This window comes from Mesocricetus auratus, unplaced genomic scaffold (assembly GCF_017639785.1).
Source record: "Mesocricetus auratus isolate SY011 unplaced genomic scaffold, BCM_Maur_2.0 Super-Scaffold_100013, whole genome shotgun sequence".
NCBI lineage: Eukaryota > Metazoa > Chordata > Mammalia > Rodentia > Cricetidae > Mesocricetus > Mesocricetus auratus.
In genome coordinates this window covers 78,766,119-78,792,901 of record NW_024429196.1, presented here as the reverse complement: position 1 = coordinate 78,792,901, position 26,783 = coordinate 78,766,119, and the positions used below count along the sequence as shown (strand labels likewise).

Genomic DNA, 26,783 nt, shown 5'->3' with positions numbered 1-26,783 from the left:
GATGCCAGCATCACAGCAGAGAGAAACTGGGGGCCAGGGGTAAACTGATATCCTGGTTCCTAGAGATCATCCTCGGGTGCTGGGGGTGAGTTTGCTTTGACCTGAGGGATTGCGTTCAGAAGTTATGGGAAGACGTCAACAGTCCGGAGTGGACCAACTTCTACAGGGAAAAGAACTTGGCTGTACTAAGGCCACATTGTGGTGATATATTATTTATGATTTATTTAAAGCTTGCCTGGGGATTCAGAAAGCAAAGTCAGCCTCAAGCTACAGAAACCAGGCAGTGGTGATACACACCTTCAATCCCAGCAGCCTGAAGCTAGGAGGTGGTGGCACACACCTTTAATCCTGGGACTCAGGATTAAGAGGTAGATGGATCTCTGTGAGCCCAAGGCCACCCAGATCTACACAAGATTCACCTGGTCCTAAAGAAAAACAGCTCACCCAAGGATGATCTCAGCACCTGGGATCTCACGCCTTTATTCCCAGCACTAAGGGGTAGAAAAGACAGGAGCAGGGTCTTCAGGAGTCAGTGTCAGATTTCATTCTCCAGCCACACTGAGGACAGGAAGACACTGAAGTCTCAGGATTCTCCAGCCACGCTGAGGAGAGGCTTCAGTCTGAGGTTGGTGGAGCCAGGATCCCATTTCAGTCTGAGGCAGAGTGGGAGCCAGTGATTGGCTGCTTTGCTTTTCTGATTGTCAGCCTGAAGCCTGAACCCCAGTGTCAGTCTCTGGGTCTTTTGTTTTCGTGCAACACCACAGATACACACCATCAGGGCTCCAGAGTAAACTGAAGTGCCTGTGCCTCCCGCACGAGCCTTGCAAACGGCCAAGACCAAATCATCGTTTTCCTCCCTTGACTCTATCAAGCTAAAGCACTTACCAACACCCTCATTCCGTGTGAAACAACCTAAAGTCCCCCCATTTTGTTTATCATCTTGTCCTTTTTGGGGGGGGCGTGTCGAGGAAGTGGCTCGCCCACGCTGACCTCACACTTGCAGTGATGCTCCAACCTCTATCTCCCAACTCTAGAATCACAGGCGTGCACCCCGGCACCCTCAGCTCCGTTTAGGCCTCCAGTATCAACCACACCTCAGATTTCCGGAAACCTGCCTGAGTAAATTACTATGACTTGTCAAACAGCAAGATTCTACAGTTCAGTAGGAACCTAGCCTCGGAGGGTAAGAAAATCAGCAAGAGACACAGAGGTAGCGCGAGATCAGCCGTCTTGTGTTCTACACCAAGATGAAAACGATGGGGGGGGGGGACAGGAGGACACGACACCCGTGCTTCCTTCTTTTAAGCCATTTGTCCTCTCCAACGCCCTTGATTATTTTTTAGGATTTAGTTACTTTACGTGTCTTGATGTTTTGCCTGCATGCATGTCTGTGCGCCCCATCCATGTGGTGCCTATGGAGGTCAGGGGAGGGCATCGGATCCCCTGAAACTGGTGTTCCCCCGCGGTTGCGAACCACACTGCCGGTGCTGAGACCTGAAGCCGGGTCCTCTGCGAGGCCTGCACCCGTGGTCGCCTGCCAAGCCGTCTCTCCAGGCCCTCTCGTGTTCCTCAGACAAGCCTTCGCCTTCGGTTTCATTTGGCAGATTCTGTGGCCTTTAAAAATATTCCGGAGGACCCTCGTGACAGAAGGCACAGAGCGCATGTCCTTTCCTGGTGGGCCGTCCTCGCTCGGCATCAGCACGGTTTTGCAACTTGCGGCCAGAAGCCTATGGCGGCCAGGCCGCCCTCCCCTCGGAGGAGGCTGAGCCCAGAATCTGACAACAGGAAGGGTTTGTTCCTTCCTCGGTCACCAGTTCTCTGAGAGCACCGAACCTCTGCTTTCCTGTCAGGATGGGGTCTCCCACAGGATGAGGGAGGGTGACAGCATGGCTGCGGAAAGCTCTCGGGAGCCTCTACAGGTGTAGTCAGTTAACCTTAGAACTCTGGAGATGCAAGGAAGTGTAAGGATGGATCTTAACTACCATGGCCATCACGTGCTTGTGTCTAAACCAAGTTCTTGGTTTCTTCTGGCAGGAAAGTATGTGGGGTTCAGTGCTTTCCGCCCCAGGACAAGAAATGGGTCCTGATTAACGGCCTAAGGAAAAGGCGGGAGCTTAGCGGTCCTGGAACTCGCTCTGTAAACCAGGCTGGCCTCAAACTCACGGAGATCTTCCTGCCTCTGCCTCCATTCTACTCTTCCTGACTTGGAGAGACAGGCACGCTCGCAGCGTGTCCCTGGACCTAAACATAGCAGACCTCATCTGCCGCTTTGGGGCCTTCTAAGTGCTGTGGAGAGAGCACCAGTTCACCCTACACCATGAATCTCTTGACAAAGCAGCACTGGAAGGAACTGTGGGAAACACTTCCGATCTTTATTTACGGTTCGTCCCTGAAGCGCACTTTGCATAGGAGACAACGGCTTCTGAATCAGGAGCAGAAGTCGCTAACTCCCACTGTGTGGCTGAGCATTCTGGCTGAGACATTCTTCCTGAATGAGTGGGACAGAGAACCGCCAGCTTAGAAACAAGAGCGTCACCATCTCGCGGTGCTCTGATGACATGATTATATTTCTTTTTTTTTTTGTTTTTTTTTTTTTGTTTGTTTTACGAGACAGGGTTTCTCTGTATTGTTTTGGAGGCTGTCGGTCCAGCCTGGCCTTGAACTCACAGAGATCCGCCTGCCTCTGCCTCCCGAGTGCTGGGATTAAAGGCGTGCGCCACCACCGCCCGGCGAGATGATTATATTTCTTAGTGATGACACGGACGGTATGACTTTCCCTCAGTCGGTGCGCTCACAAATAAGAAACACCTGACATTTGGTCTTCTTGGAATTTGCGCTATTTGATCAGAAGCTACTCACAACAGGTCCAAATTCCTTCCTTGTGGCCAAAAGTAAGTTATTTTTTCTACTAATTTCTGTTTCAAGGCTTCCCTAGAAAGAAACCCTTGCTGCTCCTAACCTCTACTCTGTCCCCATGCACGTTCTGCCTGCTCACGAAGAGATTTTTCTGCATGTGGGATTGAATTCCAATGACAGAGGCATGGGAGGTCAAGTTCACCTGACGTGAGTCTTTATTTCAGGCCTGTCAGCTAAATGGGATACAGCAGAGTCACCAGGGCGCCTCGGCTAGCCCCTTGATGTAGAATGCGTGTCTGGATCCACCCGGTCTCCACCTGCCTTCCCATGCTTAAAGCCTCCATGACCATTCATTGAGTTCATCCTGCTGGCTGCCAAACCAACTGGAGGACGTCATTTTAAACATTATTACAATCTGCTATCCTGGGTGAATCAGCGGAATTTCCTGGAAGGATATTTGAATAGCTCCTTCGACAGACCCTTATGAAATACCCTCGCTACTATAGGAGTGGTCTACGAACCAGCAACATCAGGAGCTCATTAGCAACGCAGAGTCGTGGGCCCCTTTCCGAGTCCCCTCCCTTATATCTGCAGTTTAGCAGGGCCCCCAAGGGTTTGTCACACAGAGTAAAGTTTGGGAAATCCTGGTTTATACCTTGCAAAGTTTCACTGGAGTCAAAAGGTCCCAGTGGACATCATACCCAACAACTTTCCAATAAAACAAAGCAATAGCTAGACACCTAAATACTGAGAGCAAAGTGCCTCTGGCCACAGCTACAAAAAAAAGTTATAAAAATGTGAAGTTAGTTCCACTTACAGTGACAGGTATCTATGCCCCACTCCAAAGAGGAATTCAGAAAGGGAGCAACCTCAGACATTAGCAGGGTTCATCCCCACCCACCCTTTGTAAGAAACAAACACTGACTATATGCTCTTCTTTTTTTTTTTGTTTTTTGTTTTTTGTTTTTTGTTTTTTGTTTTTTGTTTTTCGAGTCAGGGTTTCTCTGTATTGTTTTGGAGGCTGTCGGTCTAGCCCAGCCTCGAACTCACAGAGATCCGCCTGCCTCTACCTCCCGAGTGCTGAGATTAAAGGCGTGCGCCACCACCGCCTGGCATGTTCTTAAAGGGTGGATTCTAGAGGCTTACACAGTGACGTGGCAGAGTTGCGTTGAGCCCAAGCCTCTGGATAAAGAGGGAGGGAGAATCCAGTGTGAAATAAAAGACTTTGAGGGCCGAGTTTTCCTGACTGTGCCAGCAGAGGAGCACCAGTCTCTCCTTTATATTCTCAGAGCCCAGCTGAAAGGGAGGACAAGCGCCTGCCCGTTGGCTATTTGGTACAGCACCAGCCCTCTCAGACATGCTTGTCTCCACAGTTGCCTTCTAAGTAGCTACTAAAACCTCTCCCTGCAGATAGAGAGAAAATCACACCCTGGTGTGAAAAAAAACACGCCATATAACTGGTCAATTCTGGCTCAGATCTGGGGTTAAAAATCAGAAATGCTATAACATGAAAAATAAAAGACCCAGAGACAGATATTGGGATTCAAGCTTCAAACTGAAGCCCAGAGAAGCAAAGCAGCCGGCCACTAGCTCTAATCTCCACCTCAGGCTGAAAGGGCTGATCCTGTCTCCGCCAACTCTCACCATGCCTCTGACGATGCCTCTCCCCAGTGTGGCGGGAGAACCAGCGCCTTCCTATCCTCAATGTGGCTGGAGAATGAATGCCAGCTCTGAGACACCCCCCCCCCACTCATGAGTCCTGGGATTAAAGGCGTGAGCTCTGTTTCTCTGTGGCACTCTCATGCCCTAGGCTCCCTAGAAATGCAGAAGGAACCCAATGACAACTGAACTCCTTGCAGAAAGGGAGTTAGTCTTCGTAGCTAAAGTAGAGATGTGTTTGCTCCTGTCACTATACCTATACAAAAAAGAAAGAAAGAAGGAAGGAAGGAAGGAAGAAGGAAAGGAAGGAAGGAGGAAAGAAAGAAGGAAATAAAGAAAGAAAGAAAGAAAGAAGGAAGGAAGGAAGGAAGGAAGGAAGGAAGGAAGGAAGGAAGGAAGGAAGGAAGGAAGGAAGGAAAAGCTTTGCAAGAACACACAAAGACTCCCAGGGAAGAAAGTCATTGATACCATGAAACATTCCCACGTCTGAAGGTCTCCAACAACTGTCCTCCTCCACATCACTCCATCCACCTAAGGAACAGGGGGGCTAAAGCCTCAGTAAATTCCAGGTCTAACCCCCAGCTGAACTTGGGCAAGAAGGAGGGTATCTCCAATATGATAAACTCTTTAAATGTATGTTTCTTTTATGTGTACAGGTGTTTAGCCTGCATGTATGCCTGCCATGCACATGCTTGATGCTTACGAAGACCAGACCAGGGCACCAGGTCCCCTGGAACTGGAGTTACTGATAGTCGTGAGCCACCATGTGGGTGCTGGGAATAGAACCATGTCTTCTGGTGTATCAGCACTCGTAACTGCTGAGTCATTTCTCCAGCCCAGGACAAACTGTTTCTTAACAGGGATTCCTTCTGAGGCCCAGAACAACAGGAAGAGCATCTGTTACTGGGGAGCAGGTGCTCACCCTTGGGTACTCCTTGAATATCTTAAAGAGGGAGATGCCAGAGGCTCACCTGAGAACCAGAGTCAGAAAGGCTAAGGCCGAGCCTCCGGAACACACACTAAACTGAAGTAAGGCAAGAGTACCACTTAACTGTCTCCAACAGACTCTGATGCCCAGCAAGACCGCCACGCTGGGAGTCAAGGACAACTGCTCCTGGAAGCCAGTTTTGCAGGGACAATGAAAACCAAAGGTAAGACAAAATTACCACAGTCTCCGCAAGCTGTGCTCCTCAGTGCACTCCTCAGTAGCTCTCTCAGTTTTATTCAGCATCTGGAAACGGCATCTTCCACTCTGAGCCCTGGCCAAAACAGCCAGAGCCAGGTGCAGCTCTCAAAGGCAGGACCCAAAATACCCAACTGCAATGTCTGGGACCTGGCAAAAGCCCCTTCTGCCTTTTGTGAACTAGCCCAGGTTTCAGTAGCTAACATCTGGGAAAGGACCCGGGTCTTGTGGACACCTATAGGCCAGACAGCACCTGCCACTCCATATGTCACCCTGGGAGGGAGTCAGGTGCCACGGCCCAAAGACATTTTACGGGGACCTTGCATTGTTGGGTCTCTCTGGCATCAACCTCACACACATCTGACACACGGCACCCTGGGCCTGAGCAACCCAACTGTTCCTCTAGCCACCCCTCCCTCCTCCAAAGCGAAAGCACGGTGTCTGACACTAGGCAATGTCTTCAGCCTTTCCAGAAATGATGACTTAAAAAAAATAATAACAGCCTAGCCTAGGCTGTCTAACTCAAAACTGCAAATTTTCGATGTAGAGAATTTTTGTTTTTAATTTATATTTTGATTTCTTTCCGTATTCTTCTTTCTCTGTCTCTTAAAAACAGAGCAAATGATGAGTAAGGGGTACACTCCACCCACCCCCCTTCCTCCCAGGGGTATCCGAACTGCCACACTCGCTCTTCTGGCTTTGTAGGGAAAGTCACTTAATGTCACAGTGAACTAGATATGTTCGTGCCATGACTTGTACTTCCTTCCCTCCATTCCTTTGCAGCCATCAAAAATAACCACCAGCGAAATTAGGTTCTCACCACAAAGATGCGTGAGAGCTGACGGCCACAAATCACTACTCCTTGACGGCAGAAATGTTGAAGGAATAAAACGTCAGTCTTGACCTTCTGTTAGTCCTTGGTGTGGAATGAACCACCAGGGATACGATGACTGTGTTTCTTGTATTCTTTCATTATTATTTTAAGGGGGTTGGAAAAGAATAGACTCAATTCTAAGGGAGGTTGCGATGCGAATGCTGCGACTGTGGATCTCTTAAACGCCGAGCAAGAAGAATCCATCCCACAGTCAGACTGAGGCCAATCTCCAATTAGTAACGTTGGTTTATGGCCCTCTAGGGTCCTCTATATCTACTGTCACCCAAGACCAAGTCCCCATAATTTTCCCTTTCATTTATTATTCCTTGATTGCTGGCCTTTGAATAAACATTTAGAGACAGAAATAAAGGAGCCTTTTCTACAAGCAGACGTTTAACAGTTTGCTTGCCTTTGCTTTTTTTTTTATTGTGTGGGCAGGCCCATCCATGAGCACGCGTGTTTGCAGGTCTGTGCTCTTTTTCAGAATGCACAAAGGTGCCGGGAGAGGACTCCAGGTGCCTCCTGCTCTAGCTCCCCTTATGTCTTGAAACAGGGTCCTTCACCAAGTCTGAAGCTCCCTTTTTTAAGTTAGGTGGCTTGGCTCACAAGCCCTCAGGATCCACCCATCTCTGTTTCCCAGTGCTGGGGTCGCAAGCACACAAGGCCATGTCTAGCTCTTCCGAGAATGCTGGGCACTTGGACCCAGTACACCCCGTTTTCATGGCAAGTACACTCACCTTCCTGAGCCATCTTCTCTGCCCCATATGTTTATTTTAAAGACATAGTAAAAAAACGAGTGGGTGAGTACCAGGAACCAGGAGAAGGAAGAACAGCTTTACAAAATTCTGCTTAATTAAGGGCCCAGGCACCTGGTTAATGACCTAAGTTCTGTCCCCAGGATCCAAGAGGTTGAAAAAAAGAACGGATTCCTATGAGTTGTCCTTTGACTTATACACACACACATACACTCTCACACACACACACACACATACACTCACACACACAAAACATGATAAAAATTTACTTGGTTTTCAAATAAATGTTTTTTTTAAATAATTGAGAAGCACCCCACATCAAGTTATGACCAAGCAAAAAAATAAAACTAACAACTGATACATTAAAAATGAGGCCGCATGGGTAAGAGACGTTTAGTCCTGCCAAAGGTTAGCACCTCAGAGGAATGTTCAAAGGAGACACAGCTAAAACTGGCCCTTCGGCGTGTGAATTTCAAAGGACACAGAACTTTCAAGCTCTGGGCCTTCACATGAATCAAGTCCCATCCCAAAGAGCTTCAAAAGGCTGCTGCTGGCAAAATCCAAATACAGCCTGAAGTTGGGTAAATTATAACACACCAGTGACCCGTTTGTACTTCACGTGACAGAGGAACCACAATAACAGAAGATGTCAACATTGGCAAGCCCAGGCAGAAGTTTCCAGAAATGCTCTGTCTACAGCTTTTCTATAAATCTAAAATTACTCACAAATAAAAATTTTACTGAAGAACAAACATGAGGCCACAGTCCCAAGTTAGAGTGTCTGGCTTTGATCCGAAGCTGTTGCTCGCACAAAGACACAGAAAGAAGCTCACCCATCTAGAGACTTACCACAGCCAACACAGGCGAGCAGCTCAACTCTCAATTAAGAGGAAGATTTAATGGGAATGACTACAACAACCAGGGGTGTCTGGGCAGTGCTTCCAAGTACCTCTACTTATATGTCCCCCTGCAGTGCTTTTGGTAAATCAAACCGACATAATTCAAATTACATTTCAAACACACTCAGGAAAGCCAGTATGCTTAGAAGTTGTTGAGAAAATACCAAGGAAAAGGGAGGTCCTGACACGAAGAGCATGACTTCACTCTTGATTATTGCTGGACAAATTCACTTGGCAGGAATGAAGGTAGTTTTGCTTGGATCCCCTTTGCCCACAACACTGCCCTAGGAGCCCCACGGGTAAAAAGCTGTCCAAAACAGGCCATTGCTTCAGATTCCCCATGGTTCTCTTTCCATTTTGCTCAGCCACATCGCTTATGTGACTTAGACTAACTCACTGCAGGTCACACGCAGGTCTCAACATCGCAAAGTAGGCTGGCCCTACAATGGAGCAGTCACCTGAGCAACAAGACAGAGAGGACAAGACACTTTCCTGAAGCGGCGAAGGTGTGACGATTGTCACTCCATCGCCGGAGCCCTGACTGATGGTCAGGCAGGCCATCTCCTCCTCTGATAAAAGGATTGCTCACCATAGCCGGGTCAGCAAGATACACGGTATTGGTTTCTAGCCAAAAATGTGAAGGTGGGATTCTGTCCCTAAATGGATATGTCTTGAATATTTTATGAGCCAGCCAGTTCCTCTGCTCTTGGTTTTCCATGGGACTCAGCACTTGACAGGAGATCTCATCAAACATGGAGGTGATGACAAGAATGATCTTCTCATGACCTACCAACGCTCTCCACCAGGAATGCTGGGTGGATCTGATCACTGCCCAGACTTGTCCATCCCCTACCTTCTGGGGGTCACACTAGTCCCTCTCCTTGACACAGCTCCACCCTGTCAATCATTTTAGACTGATGGCCTTTAAGAGGAATCATCTCAGCATGGTCTTCAAGTTGCCAGCTGTCTACGCTCCACACTTGCCGTGAGGAGCAGATCTGCTGTGTCACCAGGGCTAGCTACATTAAAACCAGGCTGGATGGTTTTCAACCCCAGTACCTTATTGTACTAGTCTACCGCTTCTCTGGGTGCAAAACCTCCAGGTACTCACCATAATCAATGACAGGCCGGCCCATGAAGTGAGCAGAAATCTGCCTCTCATCCTTTCCATACTCGTTCTTGGCCATCAGTGTGTAGTCTCCATTATTCATATGAGTGGGATTATCCAGCTGGAGGCAGCCGTGGTACTCCGTGTGATTGGTCACGTGAATTTTAGTACAGATGTATTTGGATTCGTTCAATATTGCCCCGTTATAGAACCACTGAAGCGCTGGCTTGGGGTTGCCTCTCACGGTGAATGGGATGCACCAGTGGTGGTCTGAGGTTGGAGATTCGAGAAACGTGATCGTTGGTGCAACTAAATGAAAAGAGACAGAGTTAATAGCACCAGCAAGCTTGGAATTCTTCCCATTGAACAATGTGTTATTAAGAAGGGCTTTTATTTAACCATCATTTAATTTAAGGAAACCCACAATACGTAACCTAGGTCAATCACTTTGTATCATCTGACTGATTTAACTCCCTTCCAGGAGCTTCAGGGAGCAACTTACCCCTCTCCGCTCATGACTCACACAGCACAACAAGACTCTGTGGTAGGAAGTGTTCTGCTTTGGCTCTGTTCATGCATGTACACAGACACACACACACACACACACACACGCACACACACACACACACGCGCGCGCACACACACACCTTAATGTTATGTGGATTCATCATAAATAATGAGGCATTTTTTCATTAGCAATTCTTCCTTAAGTAATTAAAATTGCCATAAGAACCGCTAACTTTGGAAATGTCCCTGAGTCTCTGATCAAACGGGACGCACACGGTAAAATGGACCCCTCTCATCCATAGTGAATGGTGCTGCTGTGGCTGTTTGGTCAGCACAGAGTATGAGAACCTTAAAACTTCTGTTGCTGCTGAATAGCAAATGCACTTTCAGGTGCACTGAATCAGAATGTGGTCTAATTTTCCTAGTTTCGGAATGTCCCTGTTTTAACTCCTGAGATGTCTGAGGACTGATGTAAGCTTGAAAAACAGCCTGGCAATTACGGGACTTTAAATGTGCACAGCACCTCATGCTTTGGGGAACTAAGCTCGGGTGAGTGGTCTCTTCACACACACTCCTCAGGATGGGGACCAGGGGCTGACATTTCTTAGTTAAGCACACACAAAAGCCTGAAATATACTCCGAGGTCACCAGCATAAGCAGCCCACGGACTTCCCGTGACGAAGGCGCGACACCCACAGTCACTACCTATGGAAACCACACACTGCTCTCACTACGTACAGTGCACAGTGAGGTTCACAGAGTCTTGATCTTCTCCTACGAGGTTTTCTGCCACACAAGAGATCTGCTTCCCACTGTCATCAGACGAAATGTTCGTTATCCTTAAGGAACCCTGCGTGTGGCTCGTTTCATTCTACAAACAAATTAACAGACAAAAAAAACTTAGATTAGAATCAATCCTAAAGTATCAACTTTTCTTCCTGAAATGGAGTACACACACACACACACACACACACACACCTGTGCACACACATATACACACACCTATACACATATGTAAACACACACACATTCTCTTACAGACATTCTCTTACACACACACTTATGCCCACATATGAACACAGTTATACACACCCTACATACCACACACACATACACACATATAGATACAGTTACATGCTCTCTTACACACACTTATACACATACACACTTACATATACACACTTACACACACTTGTACTCAAACTTACACATACATATACACACTTACATGCACACACACACACACACTTTCTTACAAGTTCCAGACTCATGTAAGCATAAGCCATTCTCTCACTCTGGGTTTCAGTTGCTCAGTGTCTCAGTTTGACTGAATTCCTGGATTCTTACCCACCTTCCTCCCAGGGCAAAGACTACAATACTCTCAGTCAATTCCTTGCTCAGAATGGTACAGAATGCATTATTATCTAAAGACACTCTTCCAGTCTGGTGTGGACAGACAACTAAAATGTAATCTTGAATTAGCCTTATCTAATTAAGGATAAATAGAAAATAAATGACATTAAAATTCATTTTATTGGGAGCCAGAGGCAGGCAGATCTCTGTGAGCTCGAGGCCAGCCTGGTTTACACAGTAAGTTCCAGAACAGGCTCCAAAGCTACATAGATAAACCTTGTCTCAAAAAAACAAAAAAAAAAAACAACTATCTTAAAGGCCTACATATGGGTCCATAAAATATTGGGTGGTTCTGATGGTCGGTAAGAATCAGAACTTGACAGTTCAGGGTCACCTGGGAAGGAATCTCAATGACGAACTGTTGGGGTTAGTTGAGGCTGTGAGAGATTTTCGTAACCAGATTAACTACAGTGGGGGGAGCAGGTCAAACTATTTTGATTCTGAGCTGATGAAAAAAATGAGTTGATGCATTAATTCCTTGTCCCCTGCTCTTGCCTGTAAACTTAATGACCAGCTCCTTTAGGCTCCCGAGGCTGGGACTTCCCAGCCATGATGGACTGTAGCCTAAACTGGCACCCAGTGAACCCTTTTCCTTTAAGTCGCTCCTGTCTGGGCCTTCTTTTTTTTAATCACAGCAGCAGAAAGGAATCCAAGAGAGCGGTCATCAGTATGTCCAATACGGTCTCCCCACCGCCACACTACAAGACAGAACTAAACGTGAGCCTTACCATGTGTTTGGAAACCAAATTTCCAACATCCCAGTACAGTGTGGGGAGCGGATCACCCGCCACGCTGCAGGAGAGTGTGATGGAGTTTCCTTCCTCCACGGTGAGGTTAGGGGCAGCCAGACGTGCGGACGGCAGACCTGTGAAAGGGGAGGCACACGGAGTCACACAGTTACACAATCAAACGGTGGCACACACCTACATGTTCACAGAAGCCTCCGCTACCCTTTTATTTTTATTTATTTATTTATTCATTTATTTATTTATTTATTTTGCGGTAACTCATTTTAGTCTAGAAACATACCATCAGACCTAGAGTTCGGGAGAATCCGACTGTCAAGGAAAGCTAGTTTGAAAGCTATTTATCAAGGATGGAACTCAAACTAAGTCAGGTGAGGATTAATCATTGTGAGTTAAATGGACCATCTTGTTCGTACTAATGATGAGGAGTTATATGAATCCTGATCGCAATGAAAAATTCTTTATTTTAAAACTTAAAAACCTTAAAAATGTACTTGTTGTTAGAGGAAATTGTGACTATGACACTTTTTTTTTTTTAGCTTTTCAGTGGTGTGGTTATTGTGCTTTATATTCCAAGAGCTAGACAGTTTTTATTTTAATTCCTGCTGTTTCCACGTCTTCAGGCATTGCTCCTCCCAGGTGTGCTCACTGCCTTTCACTGCCAAGAATCACGGTACCTTTCCTAAAGCAGGGCTTGGAGGACTAGCAGTGTGTTGGCCCTGCCAATCAAAGCAGACCCCCCCCACTTGATATGAGGACTATTGTTCACCCCAATAGCCAAGTCTTACAGGACACTGATGGATCATTGTCTAAGAAGCCACGTGGAGGTCAGAAAAGGCAGCTCACAGCGACCACTCTTCAATTGCAGTTAACCCTCTTGTTTGCCGGCAACCAGACCGCCACGTTTCATCCACAGACTCGTCATCATCAAGCAACCCTCACTGTCTAAGCCACCGCTCTTTGCGACTGACGTCACGCCACACAGCATTTACACGGTGCGTCTCATGGTGTTTTGACCACCGGGAGAGGACACCCTAATAAAATTTGGCTCTCGGGGACTTGCGGTGCACCTTTTCCCATAAGCATCCAATAGAGAGGGGTGTCACATCTCTTGGTGGTTTCAGAGAGGTCTGGGCTATCCCAAGTTTCACAAGGCAACGGGGAACACAGCAATGGTTAAGAGAAAGTGCAGATAACAAAAACAGGTCCGAGATGTTAAACTTCATTCACACAAACTGTGTGAACTAGGAGGCAGGTCAAGACAGACTTCCGTTAGAGTTGGTGGTAGGGTCTGGGTAACTTCTTAAAAGTACGTGTTTTCATTAATTTTAGCCTGGCGTGTAGTCTTGTCATTTGAAGAGTCTGTACCCTATGAAACTTGCTATCACAGGCACTGAAGCTGTTGTGTGAAGAGCAGTTGGGCCCAACCCCACCTGCACGGCTTCGCTTCCTGAAACCCGTTTACATTTCTTCTCTGCTACTGATCTCCTCCCCACTAAATATTGTGCTTTCTCTCCTCCTTTTGTTGGTTTTTCGGTCGCAGAATTACCCACCGATCCCCTGCCAGGAGAGAGCTGGAGTCTACTCCCATCTGCGCAACCACCTTTCCCGCCTGCCCACTCCAGACTCAGCACAGCCGCATCTCAGCACCACCACACAGGCTGGGCAGGCGCCTTACCCACTGGGGACATAAATCCTATCATGGTATGTCAACTTCACTGAGAGCTGAACTGTCTAAAACCCATAGAACCTATCTGGTTGTCTTCATATCATTTTGAGGAAGAGACAATTCCAATTACTCAGCCCAATGGAAGGATTATTGGACATTGTCCCAACAACGCCCTGCTCCAAGGAGGGAAAGTATGTATGTATGTATGTATGTATATATGTATGTATGTATATAATCAATATGCAAACCCATCATGTTTTCTATGAATGCCATAGCCTCAAATCTACCTGCAGCCTCTCAGAATCTTTGCTCTATTCTCTTTATAGAATGCATCTTCAGTTTCCCCCTGAGGAAAGAGGGTCACATCACCGGGACCATGTAGAGCAAAAAGCATGTTGAGTATGAACATACAGGAGGTTTGCAGCCACTGTCTGTCATGGTGTCGCCCACATGTTGCATGAATAAGTAAAAGACCCAGAGACTGATGCTGGGGTTCAAGCTTCAAGATGAAGATCAGAAAAGCAAAGCAGCTCTTAATCTACCTCAGAAGGAAAGGTGATCCTGGCTCCACCAAACCTCAAACTGTAACATCTCTTCAGCGTGGCTGGAGAATCCTGAGACTTCAATGCCTTCCTGTCCTCACTGTGGCTGGAGAATGAATGCCTGATACTGAGACCTTGCTCCTGTCTTATATACCTCCCTAATTCTGGGGTTAAAGGCATGTGATGCCAGGTGCTGAGATCACCTTTGTGTGAGCTGTTTCTCTCTTTGGGACTGGATGGATCTTGTGTAGATCTGGGTGGCCTTGGATTAACAGAGATCCATCTACCTCTTAATCCTGAGTCCTAGGATTAAAGGTGTGTGCCACCACCTCCTAGCTTCTGGCTTCTGGCATTAAAGGTGTGTATCACCACTACCTGATCTCGATAGCTTGAGGCTGACTTTGCTTTCTGAACCCTCAGCCAAGCTTTAATAATTCATAAATAATACATCACCACACTCATGCAAAGTCACAATTTTTCCTTGGTTTTCTCCGTGGACCATTTGGTGACTGACATTCTGACAGTTCCCCCATATCCCCTGCTTCCCCAGCTAATCCCTTCTGGTGTTTTGTTGGCTCAATTTTCCTTGTAGTTGCATATTTATTTACTGACTCTAGGGCGACCTTGGGAGCCAGATTTGTTCTAAAGATGTTATATCCTCTTATAGCCCTGTCCTATGATAGCCCTGTCCTAAGTATGGAGCTTCAAGGCATCCCTTTGGGTGCCCCAACTACAATACTTTGGCATGTGTGCTCCCCTTTGAAAGTGTATCTGTTATTTTAGATGTTCTGAGCCGAGAAAGGTTAAAATGGGCTTCTGTAGGATAAGCTACATCATGATCTTAATTATTCCCATAAAATCTGGCTCAGTCTTTCTTTTCAAACCTCAGTTTAGAAGACTAACGGCCCTGAGGATGCTTATTCACAGTAGTAGCAATAGTAACATTTGCTGGGCACTCTCTTAAAGTTGGTGCTCTCTCTGGGAACCCATATCACGTGGAGGGATGCTCTCTTAGCCTGGACACATGCGGGAGGACCCAGGCCCTGCCCAGGATGGTGTGACAGACTCTGAAAATCCCTCATGGAAGCCCTTGCCCTCCCTAGGGAGCAGAGGGGGATGGAGTGGGGGTGAGAGCTTGGGAGGATTGAGGGGTGGGGGAGAAGGGGAGGGAGAGGGAACTGAGAGTGACATGTGTAAAAAGTTAAATAAAAAATATTGAAAAAGGAAACACAGGAATGCAGTTTTCAAGATCACAGACTGGATCATGTGCAATTGAATTCCCTTCTGCTCCCAGAAAGGCTTCTCATTAGCTACAAGGTGACACTTAAAAATAAGAGATGGGGGCCAGGCATGGAGGCTGTAATCCCAGCACTCAAGAGAATAAGGCTGGAAGATGAGATAAGGCAGGAGGACCGCAAGTTTGGATCCATCCTGGGCTACATAACAAAGCCTGTCTTGAGAGAAATAAAAAGGATGAGGGCAATGGTGACCCACATCTTTAATTTCCAGACTCGGGAGGCAGAGGCAGGCGGATCTCTGAGTTCAAGGCCAGCCTGGCCTATAGAGATTGTTCAAGGACAGCTAGAGCTACACAGAGAAACCCTGTACTAAAATAAAATTAATTAGTTAGTTAAAAGGGAGGGAGGGGAGGGAAAGAGGAAAAGATCTAATATGTCAATCAAACCATGTTGAAATTATCAAGAAGTTATCCTAATTGAAATATTAATTAATATTCTATTCTAACTAACAATGAACTTTATCCTAGGACTGAACCCTAAGGTATTGACTAAGAGTATGAAGCCATCACAGTTAGGAATAGATTTTATTTATTTATTGGTTTGTTTGTTTTTCGAGACAGGGTTTCTCTGTGGCTTTGGAGTTATTTTCCTTGCTGTATCCCGTCAAGACAGCACTTTTATGTACGTGTCATATTTAATACCACGTGAGAACACTAGTGAATATGCATGCTTATATGTGAGTGCTGAATGTAACAAATGCATACTTGTTGTGAGAATGCCTGTCCAAATTGTTCTCCTGATCAAAAGACACAGCAAGATGTTTCAGAAAGAAAAACAAAACAAAAAATAAATAAAATAAAAATAAAGTTGACGCTCTCATCCAGTGTGGTTGGTATCTTATCGAATCCTTATGCCTAACCCTGAAGACAAACACTTTCACGCTTGTTTAATTAATGATGCCTGCGAGTATCATAAAAGTCAAGCACGTCTCTCATAGCTGCTAGACTCAACGCAGACTGAGACTTGGCCCCAAAATAAAGGGCGTCACCACTACAGTGCGTTGCCACCGGAGCTTCTCACACTCGTCCTTGCACAGACCATGCCTATCATGTCACATCCCTGATCTGAGAATTCGGCTCATTTGAGAAGAGTCCTGTGCCCGTTTTGTGAAGGAAGGATGAGCATCCTTATTATAAGCTGATCGTCTTACCCTGTCATAGGAGCTCCCAGAGAATCTGTGCAAAATGGGCCATGCTTAGGGGTTTGGAACGCAAAGTCTCCTGTAAATGAGTGAGCACCTGTCTCCAGCGTTGATGCGCTGGCCAAGGCCCAATAATGGAAAAAACAATCTGTACTTGAAATATCACTTGAGGCTTAATTAGCACAATAAAAATGAATTGGGACGCTTGGATCGCCAAGGCGGGATAAACCACTTGCCAGGCACTACTCCCCGGCTTAATAAGATTTGAAGTAAGCGCAGGCACGCAGCAAAGCCCAGCAACGCTTCCAAAAGCCACTAGCACACTGTGGTAGACTGATTGCAAACACCAGGCCGTCTCCATTCTGCAAAGAGAGCCTCACTGGAGATGAGAAATGGCTAGCGTCAACAGCAGACAGATACCTCCAAGTCAATGCTTGTGGCCCTGGATTTGTCCAGGAAAGAACTGCTCACCTGCCTTGCAAGATGGACAGAAACAGCTTGTCAAAAACAAGGAACCTTGCCAAAAATGCAGCCTCTTTGCCTCTTTCTGCAGAGCGCTGTCCGAATAGAAGAGGCTTAGATAACGGGTGTTAGACATCTGGTCACTATGCTTTGGTTTCTACAACTGTTATTCTTAAACTCAACAGGGCCCTGAATCTCTTCTACCAAAATGTCCTTAAAGTGTGTTCTGGGTGATGTAATGCCTTACGAGGCCCAAGATGTGTGGCAGGGATGGGGTGCAGAGACAAATGCAAAACGAGAAGCAGCAAAGGAGAAAGGGGGAGCTACAGAAAACTGGGTGTTTGCATGCATTACCATATAGCAGCCCTCAGACACCTTCCTCTGAAAAACAATGACACCTAGAGCCACCATTGCTCCTATGACCCCACAGCCGACTTAAGTACAAGACTGTTTGAACTGTGATCTCTGTTACTTTCTGTGAAGCTATTTGACACAACATAAAATATTTAAACCCAGTTTGAGAGTTTTAAATCCAATGCCAGATGCTTTGAAAGCTGCCGGCTCACTCTAATGGCAGAGAATAGCGGTCACCTGTGAGATTCTTAAAGCACACTGACCCTGCCTTAAATGTTTCCACACATTCCCTCTTCTGTCACGACACAGGTCCAAGAATACATCAGCATCTGTATCTGTAACTAAAGCTCAGGAATTGTTGAAATTAGACAGATGCATGTTAGCCCTAGGTGACCCCCGTCTCTGCCCATGGCTGTCACCAGCATGTGACTGGCTGCCTCCTTAGATCTCCCAGGCTCCGCTCCACCCCGAGATGGCACGTGAGTCCTAAGATCTGGATGGAAGGTCTAGGGTCCTCAGCCACTGGCCCAAAATATATAGGTTGCACCTTTCTGATAAATGAGAAAATCAAGTCTCTGCCCATTTGGATTATTAAGTAGAAAGGTCACAGTCCTGATGTATCAGTCTCTATTCACTATGGAGACACAATAGTGTGCCTTGTCAGTTAGTTTAGCAGTTCTGGGCTGTTTAATCCATGTTGGGTTATAAAATGGCTATAAAAATTAGCGCGGTAAGTTAGGATGTTGTCTACATTTTATCTTTTCCTTTCTCCTTTCTTTTAAAAGTTATATTAACTTACTTTGTTTTGTTTGAGTGATTTATCCCTGAGTGTATGGCTATGCCCCATGTGCGAGCAGTACCCAGGGATGCCAGAAGGGGGCGTCAGGTCTCCTGTAAATGGTTGTGAACCACTGTGTGTACCAGGAATCGAACCCAGGACCTCTGGAATAGAAGCCAGTGGTCTTAACCGTTGAGCTATCTCTCCAGATGCCCCTCCCCACCCCCCTTCTCTCTCTGCATAAAGAGCCCATAGAATTCTACTTTGGAAAAAAACAGTCCGGTTGCAGAGAGGAAGGAGTGATGAGCAAAGGGGTCATGACCAGGCTGGAGAGACCCACAGAAACAGCTGACCTGAACAAGGGGGAGCTCATGGACCCCAGACTTGATAGCTGGGAAACCAGCATAGGACAGATCTAGACTCCCTGAATGTGGGTGTCAGTTAGGAGGCCTGGGTAATCTATGGGGCCTCTGGTAGTGGATCGGTATTTATCCCTAGTATATGAACGGATTTTGGGAGCCCAATCCACATAGAGGATTACTCTCTCAGCCTAGACACACGGGGGAGGGTCTAGGTCCTGCTCCAAATGCTATGCCAGACTTTGAAGATCCCCCATGGAAGGCCTCACCCTCCTGGATCTTCCTCTAACTTTGGGGGAATAATTTTCAGTTTGGCACCAAACAACACACACACACACACACACACACACACACACACACACACACACACACACAGAGAGAATCAGCATAATAAGACTGATCTGTTTGGAAGTAACTACTTACAGAATCCGGGGCAGGGGGAAATGACAGAAAATCTTCCTAAATTCAAACAGGAGCTTAGACATCTAAGCTTTTGTGAGTCATGGCAGAGAGGTGACAACTGCCAGACAACTAGCAAACAAGAATTTCAGTAGCTTCGTTTGACATTCCAAAAAGGATGAAGAAAAGTGCCGACCCACTGTGGGCTTTGCCTCATTCCCAAAACCCATCTCCAGTAAAGCGAGAGCCGACAGAACCAGACATAGAAGCAGAAAGTGTCTTTTGGAGAAGACAGAGGCCAACCATCGCAAGGGGCTTCACCGATCTCCGTCCTGCACTAAGCATCGGAACAGTTTTCCCTTTTAACCCACAAAGGCTTCGAGCAGACAAGAGAAGGTGTGTCCTGCTACACAGTGTAGCTGAAGGCAAGAGTAAACCACAGGAGCAAATCCCTGACAACAGCTCCATCCAGCGAGCACGGCAGACGCTCGCTAGCCTTCACCGCCAGGCATCCTTATTTTGTCGGGACTCTCTAAGGAGTCCTGATGCCAAGCTTGGGAAGAATTAAAAATGGAAGCAGTCATTGGGAACAACAAGGAAGCCAAAGGCAGGTGTGACTTCAACCCAGTATCCCCAGCAGCAAGCAAACCTGCCCATTAGCATCCTCTTCAGGGTCATCATTCTTACAATCACTGCTTGCTAGCTTTACCACTGACCCAGAATGGGCCATTGCCATCACCGTTGACGCTTTCTTAAGAAGCCTCCTTCCAGATCATATTAAGCCATAGTTATAGTATTTAAAGTATGAATCCCAGTTAGCCAGAAGAAATTATTCAAAGGTTTCTATTGAAAAAGACTGATGGGTTACAGAGCTCTAGTCCTCAAAACAGCTTGGTATTGGCACAAAAACAGACAGATTAGACCAATGGAATTGAATTGAACACCCCGACATTGACCCATAATTGTATGAACACCTGATCTTTGACAAAAAAGAAAGCATCTTCAACAAATGGTGCTGGCATAACTGGATGCTGGCATATAGAAGATTGCAGATAGATCCATATCTATCACCATGCACAAAACTTAAATCCAAACGGATCAATACATCAACATAAATCCAGCCACACTGAACCTGTTAGAAGAGAAAGTGGGAGGCACCTTGAACAAATTGGTACAGAAGACCACTTCCTGAACACAACTCCAGTAGCACAGACACTAAGATCGACAATTAATAAATGGGACCTCCTGAAACTGAGTAGCTTCTGTAAGGCAAAGGACACAGTCAACAAGACAAAAAAGCAACACACAGATTGGGAAAAGATATTCACTAACCCCACATCTGACAGAGGACTGATCTCAAAAATTTACAAAGAACTCAAGAAGCAAGTCTCCAAAACACCAAAGGATCCAATCAAAAAGTGGGGTACAGAACTAAATAGGGAATTCTCAGTAGAAGAGTCTAAAATGGCTGAGAGACACTTAAGGAAGTGCTCAACATCCCTCGCCATCTGGGAAATGCAAATCAAAACAACTCTGAGATACCATCTCACTCCTGTCAGAATGGCTAAAATCAAAAACTCCAATGACAGTTTATGCTGGAGAGGATGTGGAGAAATGGGAACACTCCTTCACTGCTGGTGGGAGTGCTGACTCATACAGCCACTTTGGAAATTAGTATAGAGATTCCTCAGGAAAATGGGAATCAGTCTACCACAAGACTCAGCAACTCCACTCTTAGGCATATATCCAAAAGATGCACATTCATACAACAAGGACATCTGTTCCACTGTGTTCATAGCAGCACTACTTGTAATAGCCAGAACCTGGAAGCAACCTAGATGCCCCTCAGCTGAAGAATGGACAGAGAAAATGTGGTACATTTACACAATGGAGTACTATTCAGCAGAAAAAAACAATGGAATCCTGAAATTTGCAGGCAAGTGAACTGCACTAGAAGAAACCATCCTGAGTGATGTAACCCAGTCACAAAAAGAGAAACATGGTGTGTACTCACTCATTTGTGGATTTTAGACATGAATCAGGGGAGTGCCAGCATACAATCCCACTGCCAGAGAGCCTGGGAAACAGAACCTTCATCCAGCGACTGATGGAAGCAGAGGCAGACACCCACAGACAAACACTGAACTGAACTCCTGGAATCCAGTGTCAGAAAGGGAGGAATGATGAGCAAAGGAGTTAAGACTGGGCTGGTTTAATCCACAGAAACAGTTGACCTGAACAAGGGGAGCTCTTGGGTCCCAGCCTGATGGCTGGGAATCCAACATGGGACTGACCCAGACCTCCTGAATGTGGGTGTCAGTGAGGAGGCCTAGGTAATCTATGGGGCTTTGGGTAGTATTTATCCCTAGTGTACAATAGACTTTGAGTGCCCATCCCACAATGAGGGATGCTCTCTCAGCCTGGACTCTTGTGGGAGGGCCTAGGCCCTGCCCTGGATGAAATGACAGACTCTGAAGATCCCCCATGAGTGCCTCACCCTCCCTGGGAACTGGAGTAGAGATTGGGCAGCGGACTGGGGGGCCTGGTGGCGTGGCAGGGGAGGAGGGGAGGGAGAGGGAGCTGGGATTGACATGTGAAACAAGTTTGTTTCTAACTTAAATAAAAAAAAGAAAGAAGGAAAAAAGAAAGAAAAAGACCGATGGGGTGTTCATAAATTGAACATAAAACATTTAAAATAACCTATTTAAAACACTAAAAGAACCTGGTACTGGTGGCTCATAGCTGTCAGTCTAGAACTCAGGAGGCTGAGGCAGGAGGATTGTTGTAAGAAGCCAGCTTGAGCAGCATGGAGAGAACCTTCCTGGATCCTGCCCCACCCCACAAAGGATAAATCTGCACAACCCATTAGCGTTGGGATCCGTTTGTAGGGTCCATTTCAGTCCTTCAGAAACCTGGCCCACTGTGCTCCTTATTCAGTTAATGTGGTAATTGCAGGAATACATCTGTCACCTCACAACTGATCTTTTTTTTCCTGAAGCATAAAGGGGTTGTGCAGAGAAACAGACCATAATCTGTGTCACAGCATGAATAAATGCATGGTCATTCATTCCAGGTTAGGACCCTCTGTAAAATCCTGTTGGGCATTTGACTGTTAATCACAATGGTGCTAAACTCTTAGGCCTGCCCCTGGCTTGACTCATGAGTACAAAGTCACAGGAAGAGAAGAAAGGAGACCTTCTTCAGTGCGATGAGGACAGACGTGTCACTGGAAATTTAGGGGGCACTAACACTGAGCTTGGTGCCCAGGATACAGCGTTGAAAGTGTAACTGCCACTAGACCATCCCACCCTCCCAGTCCAGCAGAGAAGAAGAAAATGCCAATCCTCTCATAAAGACCCCTCCTGAGGATCACAAACGTTTCCATCTAAGAATGAGGTGACTTGGCACTGCCAAGATGGCTCGGTACTCGCCTGATGACCTGAGTCTAGTCTCTATATTGGTCTGGCAGGAGACAATAGACTCCCATAAACTGTCTTCTGGTGTCCAATCACATGCCACGCCATGTGCAACTTGCAGACCCAGAGAGACCTAGGCTGACACACAGTAAGACCCAAAGATACACAGGAACAGTGGGAGCTGTGGTGGGGGCCGTATCTCACCTGGAATGGGTCCATGGGCATGCAGGGAATTCTACAACTCGGCGATGGAAGCCGGGGACTCGGGGAGGAAGCCTAATGTGTCCTCAAGCAAAGTCCGCAGGGATAGGGAGTTCCACAGCTCCCACGGGAAGCTGCAGGTCCAGGAGGGAAATCGAAGTTGAGCCAGGACAGTGCCTGACACTCAGGAGAAAGAGATAGAGTTTCCACAGAGAAAAATGAGAGCTGATCTCTGCTATGACTTGGTCCTCTCTTGGACATGGTAAATGCATCCACAAAAAGAAGGATGGTGCGTTGAATTTTAAGAAAGAGAAAGTAGGGAAGTAAGGAAGGAAGGAAGGAAAAAGGAGGAAAGAAATAGCTATATAAAGGGGAGAGGGGGAAGGAAGGAACCAATAAACTAATTCTAGACGTGCAAATCCCAGTATAGAAACCTAAGAAATGAATCTACTGAAAGAAAGGCAACTCCAGCACAGGAAGTGCTGAGAACAGACGAGATCAGGAATTTACAGTTAAAACACTAAATATGTTGAACAAAAGAAGCACATTGACAGCAGCAAGAGAGAAACACCCAGCCATACCTAAAGGCAGCCCCCCCCCCCCCAACAGAACATTCTCAGGAGAAACCTTAGAAGGCAAGCACGGGGTTTCAAGTTTTCTTTTTAAAACCTTAAAAATTTTGCACAATGTATTTTCGATCTCTGAGAGTCAGTGATTGCTAACCCATATCGCCATACCCAGCTGAAACAATCTCTCATAATTGAGGGAGAAAGAAAAAATTTTCCATGATAAAAACAAACTGAAGGAATTCATGACCTCTTAGCCAGCCCTAGTGAAGACAGGTTAAAGACTCCTCTGGGCTGAAGGCTAAGATAAATATTTCCAACAAGCTACAGGAAAGAACAAACCACACGAATGGCAATTACACAGAGGGGGGGATACAAAATCCCAAACACCGTTAAAAAATAGCAAGATCCAATACATACCTTTCAATAACTATAAATATCAATTGTGTCAGTTACCCCCAATCAAAAGACACAGTCCAGCAGACGCAACTGAAAAGTGACCCATTTACTTGTCGCCTCCAAGACTGTTAAGTCTTCATCAAAGATGGGGTCAATTTTAGGGTGAAGGGCTGGAAAAGGGATTCCAAGCAAATGGAACCAAGAAACAAGCAACCATCGCTGCTCTGATATGTGACAATTAGACTCAAACCAAAGCCAGTCATAAGACACAAAGAAGGTCAGGTCATGTTACCCGGGGAACAATTAACCCATGAAGAGCAGATTGCAATTTGAAACACACAGCACACTGAACAGTGTACCCAGTTTCATAAAACAAGTGCCACTAGATGTAATGACAAATAAATCCCAACACGGTGAGGTTAGAGGACTTTGTCACCCTGATCTCAATAAAAGACGGGTCATCCTTTCACAGATACCTTTTAGGAAAACAGTGCTATTGATACGAAAACCAGATAAAGACGTAACAACAAAGGGGAAATTATAGGGCAATATCCCCTGATGATCATAGTTGCAAAAAACTTCCAGGGAAAAAACCTTGCAAACCAAATACTGTACATATCAAAAAGACCATCCAACATGGCCGAGTCGGCTTCATTCCAGCGGCACAAGGATGGCTCAGCGTTTACAAGTCAGCAAAGAAATAGACTCAAGGACTGAAAACCCGTGATCATCTCCACAGACACAGCAATGGCTTTTGACAAAAATGCAACACGGCTCTATAACAAAAAGGCCCAGCAAAGCTAGGAATGGGAAAACACATAGGCTACATGTGACAAACCAGTAACCATTATACCACATGGGGGGAATCCAAAGCGTGTTTTCACTAACACAATAAGAGTCCTCATTCCTCTACTCTCATTTAAAAGAGTGCTTGAAATATTAACTGGAGCAATAGGACAAGGAAAGAAAATAAAGAAGATAACCAGAAAGCAAGAAACTGAACCACCCCTGTTTTTAGACGATATACACAAATGATGTCCACGAGACCCTAAAGACTCCATCAGAAAAGTCTTAAAGCTGATTAAGTATTTTCAGCAAAGAGGCAGGATGAAGAGCATGTCCAGCCTCACTCACCATCAGATGAGTGAAAATTAAAAACTCTCTTCTACCTCGCCCCAGCCAGAATAGCAGACATTAAGGAAACACATGCTGACAAACACTGCCTAGGACATGAACAAAAGGGAGCCCTCACGCACTGCTGGAGCAGACGTAAAGTGGTCCGGCCACCGTCCACACAGTCACGCGAGGCTCCCCAGAAAACCATGTCAGAGACAGCCGCCGCACACCCAAGTCCACTGAAGCTCCGCTCACCTAAGTCACAGCACACGCCTAGGCCTCCCACCGACAGCGAGAACGAATAAGGAGCATGGCCCTACTTTCCAACCACACAGAAGAACAGAGTCACGTCATCATCCGTATCAACTGACCAGTCATCGGGTCGGGTGAGGCAAGCCCATCTCAGGAAGATGACTAACTCTTGTTGGCTCTCATTCTCGGGTCCTGGATTTTGTGTAGATAAGTAAGATCACATATATGGCATAAATATGGAAGCAAAGTTGTCCAAGGAAGCACAGAGTACTAAAGGACGGGGGGGGGCTGAAAAGGGACACAGGGGTACAGACAGAATGCACTCAAAGTGTATCATAATTGATGAAAACGTCCTTAGGTGACCCACTAGCACGTACAGTAGGTATGCACCAGTGAAAGCCCTAAAATATATGTTTAAACTTTTAAAACATTCCCTTGAGAATCGTTGTCATCTCCCCAACTCCCTCTGTGTGGTTTCCTCATGTTTGTCTCGATGTGGCAAACGTATTTGGTGTCCCTTCTCTGCCAGTTAAATAGGAGTGCACACCCCTGTCGGTATAGAAAGAAACAATTCTAGTTTCCCAAGTGAAAATCCACAGATGTGTGTCTCGGTGTGGCAAACGTATTTGGTGTCCCTTCTCTGCCAGTTAAATAGGAGTGCACACCCCTGTCGGTATAGAAAGAAACAATTCTAGTTTCCCAAGTGAAAATCCACAGATGTGTGTCTCAGTGTGGCAAATGTATTTGGTGTCCCTTCTCTGCCAGTTAAATAGGAGTGCACACTCCTGTCGGTATAGAAAGAAACAATTCTAGTTTCCCGAGTGAAAATCCACAGATTATTGCCTTTCCAACGTGTTGCCAAGTCCCCTATTCATTCACCTTTATAAACACTTCTCAGACTATATTACTCATCTCCCAGTGCTTTGGTTGTTGCTACAGATCTAGGGACTCATGTCATTTGTATCTTCTGATGACTGTGAGCTTTCTTTTCTTCTAACGAGTGGCAGTAAATGAGATCCAATACAATTGCCAGTCAATTGCTTGTAAACAATTTTTTGGACAGAAAAAATATAAAAGCAAAATATAAGATGACAAAACACTAAGAAGTGGGTGCATTTTATTTTTCGCTCTTAGTGTCATAAACTCTAGACACTTGCAGGAAATGTATGCTGAAATATATGCAATAAATTATTTTTCAAAATAAATCCCAGAAGTATACTCTTTCAAACAATTAGAAAAACAGAAACTAAAGATGAAAATAAATGAAAGAAAATGGAAAATGCTGCAGGGATTAAGAAAAACACAGAAAGAGATGCCTTCTTCAAATCATAAAACATTTTGCTGTATGCTGAAGAATACTTAGTAATCAGGAGAATGCAAACTCAAGGTGGCTCACAATCTGTGATTCCAGTTCGGGGGACTCGGATGCCCTCTTCTGGCCCCTGTGGGTACTGCATGCCTGTGGTGCACATACTTACATTCAGGCGCACGCATATACAAATAGCATTTTTAATTAAGAATAAATAAAAATGAACCCTTTCCTTAAAACGGGAAACAGGCCAAACAGCCATTAACATGGAACACTTGGTGTAATTAAGATACATTTGACCACTAATGCTATGCAACAGTTAAAATCTAATGGGTCATCTAATTCTGATGTGCTTTTATAGAGTACAAGAAAACTATTTTTATTACAAAATGTATTGATATTGCCTATGCAATTGCAAATAAATAAAAATACCCTTAGAAAAACAAATGAGTAAGGAAAGTGCAAACAGGTTCTGCAGGAAAGCGGCGGACACCCAAGCATACAAATCCACTGACGTGGCTC

At 45.8% G+C, this 26,783-nt stretch overlaps 1 protein-coding gene across 7 annotated transcripts in view; it reads right to left on the bottom strand.

Annotated features, from left to right (window-relative positions):
• Window positions 1–26,783, bottom strand: part of Ntrk2 (neurotrophic receptor tyrosine kinase 2) — a 337,851-nt gene that overhangs the window by 271,838 nt on the left and 39,230 nt on the right. For all 7 annotated transcript variants that reach the window (XM_005078411.4, XM_013119299.3, XM_013119298.3 and 4 more), the window contains exons 7-9: window positions 11,983–12,119; window positions 10,580–10,712; window positions 9,338–9,643 (exon numbers count right to left, since the gene is read on the bottom strand). In XM_005078411.4, the coding sequence (XP_005078468.1) occupies window positions 9,338–9,643; window positions 10,580–10,712; window positions 11,983–12,119 (576 nt within the window). The remainder of the gene's footprint in view (window positions 1–9,337; window positions 9,644–10,579; window positions 10,713–11,982; window positions 12,120–26,783) is intronic.